This window comes from Myxocyprinus asiaticus, chromosome 24 (genome assembly GCF_019703515.2).
Source record: "Myxocyprinus asiaticus isolate MX2 ecotype Aquarium Trade chromosome 24, UBuf_Myxa_2, whole genome shotgun sequence".
NCBI classification, from domain to species: Eukaryota; Metazoa; Chordata; class Actinopteri; order Cypriniformes; family Catostomidae; genus Myxocyprinus; species Myxocyprinus asiaticus.
Genome location: NC_059367.1, coordinates 15,470,369 through 15,480,760, shown reverse-complemented (window position 1 = coordinate 15,480,760; position 10,392 = coordinate 15,470,369). Strand labels below are relative to the sequence as shown.

At 38.1% G+C, this 10,392-nt stretch overlaps 1 protein-coding gene across 1 annotated transcript; it reads right to left on the bottom strand.

Annotated features, from left to right (window-relative positions):
• Positions 1-2,102: 2,102 nt before the first annotated feature.
• Positions 2,103-6,386, bottom strand: LOC127415241 (forkhead box protein E4-like). Its single transcript, XM_051653907.1, has 2 exons — positions 4,379-6,386; positions 2,103-4,094 (listed from the first exon to the last, which is right to left on the bottom strand). The coding sequence occupies exon 2, from the start codon at positions 3,836-3,838 to the stop codon at positions 2,573-2,575; it is 1,266 nt and encodes a 421-aa protein (XP_051509867.1). The 5' UTR covers positions 3,839-4,094; positions 4,379-6,386; the 3' UTR covers positions 2,103-2,572.
• Positions 6,387-10,392: the final 4,006 nt, after the last annotated feature.

Genomic DNA, 10,392 nt, shown 5'->3' with positions numbered 1-10,392 from the left:
ATCATGTTAACATGCATATTGTTTATGTCTTGTGGCTATACTTTTGAAACAGTGAGTATTTTAACGTTTACGGATTGGCCCCATACACATACTGTTTCAAAGCAGCTTTAATCATGCCGTAATGTCTTATAGCCCACACCCCAGTGAGCAAGCCAAAGGCGACAGAAAAACACTTCATGTTAAATCTCCATAAGATGTGAAGAAGAGGGAAAAGAAAAACCCTGGGAGGAACCAGACTCAGCTGGGGGAGCAAATCCTTATCTGGCATTACTAAAATGTATATATGTCAAATATTATCTACATAAGTGTAGCCTATTAATATATATATATATATATATATATATATATATATATATATATATATATATATATATATACACATATATATATATATATACACACACATATATATATATATATATATATATATATATATATACACATATATATATATATACACACACATATATATATATATATACACATATATATATATACACACACATATATATATATATATATATACACACACATATATATATATATATATATATATATATATATATATTTCATTCAATAACTTATTAAAAATCAATCAATCTGTTAACAAGGGAATGTTTAAAAAGTGCGGATAAATATTAAATGAATGATTACAGTAATAATTAGCTAGTTTATAGGCCTGGCCTATCCTAAATTAACTGGAGAGATGCAAGTAGTCAGTGAAACGGCCTTCGCCGTCAAAAAAAAAAAAAGAAGAAAAAAAAAGGCATAAAGTTATTTACTCATGTAAATTCAGACTTATATCTTGGCATGCACAGACTGCGACGATTTTTTTTTACCAACACTTTTCTAAATTCTCGATCAGCCTTTAGTGTAGAATGGCGTTGCAATGTTCGAAATGCATATTTTATTTTGAGTCTATTGTCTCAGATAACTGTGAAAGTAAATGGAAAGATCCAAGATCCACACAACTTACTTCTAGTCCGATGATCTCGTTAATTAACGAAAATGTTTTACATAGCCTACTATTTAGCTAACGATGTTGTCTATTTGGAAAAACGTGCAGTAGAGATTAAGCAGGCTCGTATTTACGTGCTATTGGCCTACCGTTTCGGGACGCCAAGCCATGGTCTTGACTTGGTGGTGCCTGACATCTAGTGGATTTTAGGTGAATTGCTGCAAATCATAATTTTACAGAGCTCGACCTTTAGTCCAATAATCCAAAGATGACCAGTCGATGTCGCACCCTCACCAGCAAAATGAGTGGACGTTTACACAGTTTGTCGTGATTGTGGGTTAAATAAAGCCTTTAAATATTATGTTGCATGTAGAATGCCACAGTGTGAATGAAAATGAGAGGATTCAAACGCAGAAAGACAAACGCAGTTTTTAGCCAAAAAGTAACATCCACAGCACAAAATGTCTATCTGTTATATTATATCAAACATCATGGCACACGTGTCAATCTTCATATCGCTCCAATGGCGGCACGAAGTGATTCTTACTTGTTAATCTGGTCCATACAACTGGACAGGAATAACTGTAATTATTCACATTTTAAAAATAGTTCACAATATAAAAACATATTTTATATTGATGGATAAATATAATCATTTCAAACCATGTTGAATAACTTAGTACTTAAATTAGCCCGAATTATTTAAATGGTTCAGCGACTTTATAAAATAAACACAGATATCCAACGAACAAGCCCACGTTAAGATTTCAGTGCTCTTGGATAAAAAGTAACCTGGCCTTACTCATGAAACACGAGCAGAACAAAGTTCTGTGCAAATCGTTAATAAAAGAAGTATTACGTAAATTGTCACATTCAATTAAATGGGTCAGTTTACGAAAAAAAAATGCATTTCCAAATTTGTTTTGCTCATGTTTCATAAATAAGGCCCATAATAATATCCAAACAGATTATAATGTTATTTGACAATACATGTTATTACAATAAGAACTGTGTATCACATACACTGAAATGAGCGGTTCAGCATATTTATTTAATTTAATGAAAGAACATAGCTTGAAATTACAATGGAAAAAAAGGAATGATCTGAAAACATTAGTTATTATATATTTAGTTTTTAGCAGCTCTAAGTAATGAAAACTTAACATAAACAACATAAACTATTGTATTTTTATTTACTTTTTTAAACAAAGTGATTTAAAATAGATGACAAACAAAAAGAATTACTCAGAACATATTTATTGGCTTACAAAATTTACATTTTTCATGGGACTGACTGTCAGTTTTCTCATATCAGTGGGACGAGAAATATATATATATAGGCATTCAGTATATATACATATCCAAACAAAGTATCAAATTAACCTACATTGCAATAACAGAACTGTAATTCTTCTTGTTTTAGGTAACACAACGTGCTCATTTTGCCATATGGTACACAACTTCTGTTTCACAGTCAGCACTCGTAAAGATTAAGAACCAATTCGAGTGTTAGCAGTGTGATGAAGTCGTCTGAACACTCATATCTGTAGTTCCTTTATCTGTTAATGTGAAACTGCAAAATGGGTTGTCAGTGCACGATATTTGGTCGATATTTCACATGTATCGCTCCAGTCCAGAGGCATAATTTGCTTGTCTCACATATGAATTATTGTAAGAGTTCATTGCTTGCCCGGAAAGACCTAAAAGGGGTTCTGTATGCTCGGCGCACGACCCAGAGCGCACAGCTGGCAGCGAAATCCTGTTCCCTGTACAATACACCTGTGAACCATCCGGAGAGAAGCTGGACAGCGTGACCCCGGACAAGTGAGTAGGTGAAGCCGACGGGGAGTAAGTGTAGCCGACTGTCATGTTGGAAGCAAGAGATCCGGTGTTCCTGCACAGCATGTTACTTGTAGGGTTTATCGACTGGGCCTGAAAGCAGGTTGAGTCAGAAGTAGATACGGAACAGCTGGAGGTCATGGTACCCAGGTCTCCCGTGACCAGGCCGAGGGACTGCGGGTTGAGGTCTCCTCCTGGTCCGCTTTGCATCTCTGACTGCTGACTAATAATATTATCGATGCTGAACATCCTGGGCTGACCTTGCGCGGCCCCGGCCGATGTCTGATAGTGATGGAGCATCGCTGGGTGCGGAGATCCAGTCAACTGAGACCCGTAGCCCGACGTCATACCCGGGTACAATGTGTTGGGGTATGTCTGTCTGCCCATTGCTGTGGGCGTGAAAGCGCTGGAGCTTTGCATGTACCCAGGATATGTGCTAACATCAGTCCGCTTGAACCTTTTCCTCCTTCGCAAAAAACTTCCGTTGTCAAACATGTCCTCAGCGGCGGGGTCAAGCGTCCAATAGTTCCCTTTGCCAGGCCTACCGGGTTCCCGAGGGATCTTCACGAAACAGTCGTTGAGAGTGAGATTATGACGTATAGAATTTTGCCACTTTTTCGAGTTCTCCCGGTAAAAGGGAAAGCGCTCCATGATAAATTTATAGATGCCTCCCAGGGTAAGTTTTCTCTCAGCTGAATTGGCGATGGCCATCGCTATAAGGGCGATGTAACTGTAGGGCGGTTTTCCTCGCTGTACCGGCCTTTTCCTTCGCCGGCTTCCAGTGGCGAGCAGGTGCTCCTCGGTTTGTCCCAGTGAAAGCCCTTCCTCTTTGTCTGTGTTTGGACTGCTGCCCCGAGGCTCAGCTTTAACGAGAACACCATCTTTGGATCGGACTTGGTGGTTCAGTGATGGCGGAATCGGTGAGTCCAGGCTCACGTTGGGAGATACCACCACTGGACTGACCGCCTCGGCTGGCGACTGCTGGGACTCTGCCGTCATGTTGCACATGCCCGTGAAATATGAAAAATCGGCAAGATTCATAAAAGTTGTTTTATATAAATCTTTTTTTTTTTTTTTTTTTTTGAATTTTAGAATTTTGTTTTTACTTAGTTTGTCAACTTAAAGGACGTATGAATACTGACAATAAAGTTGAAAGATTCGTGTCCTCAGCTGTGGATTAGAGAGGTGTTTGTCTAACCAGGTGAGTGAGTTGGAGGTAGTTTTATAGAGCGGGCCGAGTGACGACACAGGCTGCCTCATGACGAACGATTGGGCGCTGCAAGACAGTCCCCCCTCACTTACAAAGAAAGTAAGGTCAAAAGATCAGCGCTAAATTCATGTTAGACAGACAAATTCAGATTTTGTTAAAACTGCAATTGCAAAAATATAGTAAAGCCGATTAAACTGATTATCTACCAAAAGTCAAAAGAAATGTCCAAAGTTTAAAATATGTTAAATAAATAACACAAATAAATAGTCAAGAAAACAAAAACTTACTTTGTTAATGCTTTTATTATATATATATATATATATATATACACACACACTAACCTGTACCATGCTTAATGTAAACTGTCAAACCTGGTTTCGTCTTCTGTCCTTTAAGGAAACCCATAAAGAAAGTGGTACCTGATCCCTGATTTTGACCCTGTGAAATATACATGTGAGATTTTAGATAAGGCAAAGTGGCTGACATAATAGATTCCACTGAATCTGGGGTCTTACGATTGACAGGATTTAGAAGGAAAGGTTGGAGAGGTGGAAGTTAAATACTCTTCAATTAAACAATGTTACTTGAACTGTCTCACTGAGGACAGTTTTTTATAAGAAAAAGATGAAACTATGCCAGAACTGAATTCGTTGACAGAATTAAATCCAAAACTCACCTGCAAATTTCATCTTTGATCTCTCTCTCTCTCTCTCTCTCTCACACACACACACACACACACACACACACACACACACACACACACACACACACACACAGTTTGCCTAGAGTTCAATGAGTATCTAAGACAGAAACAACACACAGAATGGCTGTAACAGACTTCTCAAACTAGCTGTCAATCCACCAACTGAAAAATAATAACAAGCCTCTAAAAAAAAAAAAAAAAAACCTTTACAGAATGTTAAGAAAGTACTCTGGTTTATTTGTATTCTCCAAAATGAGACTAGATAAGTCTTTGTTACATGGTTATTACAGCATCATTGCAACACCTCTGACCCAAGATTTACAGAAAGACTATAATAGTCTATGTGCACATGCACTGCACAGAGAAATCTCTATGGCTGTAATGAATAGTTAAACCTATCAGGGAATTACAAGAGCTTTGCTTTTCAACACAAGGGATCTACAGGAAGGTCAGAAGATAAAAAGTAACTCGAGTTTTTTTACTCTCTCACTCTTTCTCTCTCTCTCTGTGAATGCATATAATAAGCCAATGTCCAAAGCACAGACCTAAAGCTCAAAGTTTTCTGTATATATGGTCAATATATATATTTATCTGGTAAGTGCTTTAAGTAGGAGTGAGCAAGAGAGTGATGATTAGCAAGATGGAGAAACTGAACAGACAGTATTTGTTTTAAAAAGTGAGGTTTAATTCAACAGTGCTTAGTAGCCCTCTGAGTCTGACTGATAAGAAAAAAATGGTAGGATGAATAAGACCAGAGTCATAAACCATGACAATGTCCATCCCTGCCCACACTCCTCACTGCCCCGACACAAAGCATGTGGCCAGACAAACTAAGCCCAGCTAGCCGAACACAGTGGCTAACAGCTTCAGACAGGCGTGGGATCAGGGTTGTATTCAAGCAGGATCTGCCCCTAGTGCTGCCAGGTCAGGCAGACAAACAAGGGCTACAGCCAGGAAACAGCCCCTCATCCAGCAGCCCCAGGGCCCATCATCTCATGGTAATCCCCGTAATATTACTCCCACATCACACACACACACACACACACACACACACTAGAGAACACTGCAGATACACACAGTCTCCCAACTCTTACAAAAGTACTGTAAGATTGTGTATGTCTCCACATACAGTAATGTACTATAATGTAATGTGACCACATAAGTATACATACATTGGCATATGTTATACCATGACAGCTGTGTCAGCATCTACAACAACGTATATAAACGAATTCCTCAGGGCCTTGTTTGAAGTTGTATTCAGTTGAATATACAGTTGAAGTTTAATGGTCCTGGAGCTATTAAATAAAAAATACACCCATGTCTGTTTCCCCTGGATCTTTATGTAACTTCAAGCAAAGGAACGATAAAAGATTTGGAACCAACATAGCTATAGTTGCCCCAAACAGTATTTAGACACTTGATGACTAGCATTCCTTTAGATCAAGGATTTTCAAACTTTTTGACCCCCAAAGTGGCCCTAATCCTGAAATACAAAGGGAGATTTATATCTTCATGTATAAAACAAATACCCATTTTATTTGTATGAGCATGTTCATAAGTGTGATATCATTAAGACAACATGATGTTTGCAAAATTAAATAATTGGATTTTATATTGTTATTGTACTATAGCCAGAATTTTACAAAGTGAATAACGCCTTAAATTCTGTTCTGTTCATCACACAAATTGATTGTATCCCTCCAGAAGACTTGGAATATAGTGCATAAGTCGCACTGACTACTTTTGCTGTGGTTTTATGGCATTTTATGGTCCTTTTTCGAGCTTGACAGACCAGAGTCACTATTCACATGCATTACTGCAAATAAACATTGTGAAGACCTTTTAAAAATTGACCTTGTGTTCCACAGAGTTAAAGAAAGCCATACAGGTTTGGAGTAACATAAAAAAAGTAATGACAGAACTTTAATTTTTTGGTGAACTACTCCTTTAAAGATTTTTTCACCCACTATTAGAGTAATGTCTAGAAAACCAAATGAAACAGTAAAAATGTCACTCCCTTGCGGCTCCCTGATGTCCACCGGACCACAGTTTTAAAAAAAACTCTGCATCAGATGAAAAATCCAAGATTTTATCCAAGAGTCATCTATAAACAAATGATGCTCAACCTTCTCCTTTATTAAAACATAGGCTACTTCTTTTGGTTAAATATTTTGCTTGAAAAGTGTGCTCTTGCAATCATTCTTTTAATTAAACCCAACTTGGTTTGATACTTTGTTATCTATGACAAATACATTTTTAGTTTCCAAATACTATATTAAACGCAGTCAAAGCTTTTTCATGTTGGAAGAGATGTGCTTAAAATTCAGCTTGACGTCCACTTTTCCTTTATCTGTCATTCTCTCAGAGCAGAGAGAGGGATGTGAAGGAACAGGGGGAGAAAGACAGAGAGAATTGCTGAGTAAACACTTGGAACTCATTCATTTTCACATTAGCTCCAGGCAGGGTTAGGGTTTGAGAGGGGGTGCATGAGAAAAAGAGAGAGAGTGAAAGAATGAGAGGGAGTGAAAGAGGGAAGAGCGAACGGGAGAAAGCGCTGCCCCCTTTTCTTACTCAAGCTCATCAAGTACGGGCCAGGGCTCCTGAAAACGGCAGGATTAGTGGAGGGCCGGGACTCGGTCAGGTCGGCTCAGCCCACATCACTCCTGTACTGCACGCTACACTGCTTTGCTAAAGCACTCTAGTATGGTTCTCACAGATACACACACACATACACAAAGACACAATGCATATACACACTTACTAGCATGTTCTCACAAAAATTCATCACATAGGTCACTGATGGGCATTATCGGTCAAGAGTGGCACAAACATTTGCTGTAATTCTGACACATCAACTCCCACACCAAAACAAACTTGTTCCACATACTACTTCTTACTCTCTTGTACAACTGCAAACAAGAGTTCTAAAATAAAAATAAGAACATCCATTTATATTTATTATCCTCTTTTAGCACTTTATTTAAGCACACCTAAAATGTTGCCTCTAAGCTACATGCATTGGTCAAGCTGTACATAAATTGGTTGATCTTATCAACAAACTCTTAATGACAGCGCTTAGTGATTTTGACCCTCAGGGCCTACGCCCAGGCACAAAGAAGAAAACTCACGTTCACTAGAACAGGCTCTGTTAGATCATCAGCAAAATTAGTTTATCCATTCTTTTTTTATTATAATCTTCTTTTCCAGTGGAGCAAGACCACATCGTCACTACACAATGGTATATACGGTATATGATACAACAAAATGTGAAAATTGTCAAAGTCCAGTACAAAGTCCAGTTTTAAAATAAAATTCAAGCCTATTCTGTGATTAGAACTTTATTTACTGAAGTGGCATTAACACAATTACTTGCTGCATGCAATTCAAAATAAATTAAAAAAAAATTAATGATGGTTTCAAACGACACCATTCTGAACTAACCCTGAAACAGGTAAACAAGTATATGACTGAACCTGTCAAATGGGAATATCCGTCAACAATTAAACTAATAACAAAAAGCAGGGATTCACCAGTGGTGTATCTGCCTCTAAATCCACTGGGTGCACCTAATACAGAATCTCTGTTTCGATAGAGTAAACTTCAGGATGACCGCATCACTGCTGATGAAACCACTTTGGGGAAGAACCAAAATCTCTCATTTTAAGGGACAAATCAAAGTATAATGTCTGTAGCACTACTGCAAGTTCATTATGAAGTAAAACCTTATTCACTCTGCCTTATGCATTATATTATATTCAGAGCCCATTGAGGGGGGAAAAAAGCTTCTTTTTTTTTTTTTTAAACTGGAACTGAAAAAACTACCACTCTCCAGCGGTGGTAGTCTAGGTTTTGTTGAGTTTGTTGATTCTCCAGTCTGCTGTTCTAATCGGGAATTGCCCTAAGCAGGCAGAAGATTTCTGAAGTGTTAGGTGGCCCAGACCGCTGCCTGACTGACTAATGTGTCAGTGTCTGTGTAGAAGCAAGCAGGGGTTTTGGGGAGCTGTGAAGGTTCTTAAAGCACTAAAGATCTCACAGTGAATACAAAAACAGTAGGCTGACTTTTCTTTTTGAGATCTTTTTAACTCGTTTTGTGCTTACCGAAATTCGAAGCACAGCAGGTGAAATACCCACTGAGGGGTGCCAAAAGAGAGATGTTCTGAGCTGTAAAAGGTGTAATACAGTGAGAAGACTGCATATTTTATGAACTCTACCCCCAAACCCTAACCCAAAATCTAACCATCTGTGGAATTAAAATGTAATGTTAAAGGGAAAACTCATCGCTAATTATGCAAACGCAACTACTTCCTGGTTTCAACACGAGATGAGGGTCTTCAGTCACAGGGGAAGGTAAACACACTTGAACCAATGCAAAAATATCTGATGGGAGATGGTGCTTGTCAGTAACTCGGCATAATAGGCCGATGTCAGGGTACTGGAACATTCCGACTTCCCCTGTGGTCATGTTGCCAGATCACAGGAATTATTTAAATGCAATAGACTAGAAAAAAGACTAAAACAATTTAAATACAGATGCTGTCATTAGAATTCCAATACAATTTTGGGGTTTTGTACAAGATTTGAATTTGAATGAACATTTTGTATGTAATTTGAATAAACATGAAAGAATTAAGAAATAGCTGATCATTCAGACATACAGTGGAATAGACCCTAAGGCTATCCACCAATAAATTCCAGTGGAAAAAAATTAAAGAGTGACGCAAGAGGGGCCACTAGCTCAGTGATGAGAAACCAAGACAACCAAAAAACACACAAAGGCCTTCTGTTTTATTCCAGTTTTATCTTTCAACAGACACTTTTCCTTGTCTTAACTCTGCTCATATTATGGAGGGGAAAAAAAACTCTGGTAAAATTTTGGTTAGATTCCAAGAAAATTCTGTAACTTTCCAGTTGGGTTCTTAATGTTACCATGTTAGTATAAATGGTTAACATTTAATTAAGCGCTTTCATAAAATATGCCTATACTTCACTTTGCCCACACATTGTACAACAAGGATTTTTCTTTATTTACTTTTTCATTTATGGAAACTGTTCATAACTGAACAGTAAGTTGAACGGTGTGAAAGTATTAAATGGAATCAGCCTGAAAGTCTGGCAGAAGTCGCGGTTTCCAGGTACTGTATCTGTGATGCAGCTGAGCAATGAATAGTGATGAGAGATGGCGCTCCAGCATCTCTAACCCTTTATTACATAGAGAGAGAGAAAATAAAGAGGGATAGAGGGAAGAGAAGAAAGAAAGAGGCTGTGGCAAGACAACGTATAACATACACATCTGTGGGTCTACATTCTGCTCACACTCACAAACAGGTCCAGCATCACACAAGCACACACAGTACTCAGCTTTTATCTTCATGACATTTCATTAAAACAGAAAGGTCAGATTCAGGCAGGTGTCTGATGAGTTCCTCACCTTCTGTGCTCCTCCCACAACTCATCCAGTAACATTCAAACACAAAAATTTCTCATAACCTTGGAAGACACCAAGAAAACATGGCATCAGATGCATGTAAGTTACAGGAATTTCACTATTCAACTCCCTGGTCTCTGTTCCATCTAGACTGCATGGATTAAAGTGTTTTGTTGCACTTGTTTACAGAAGGAGGATTCTCGTAAATGTCTCTTAAGTTTCAAGCACTGAGTCACATTACAAGGTTTGAATAG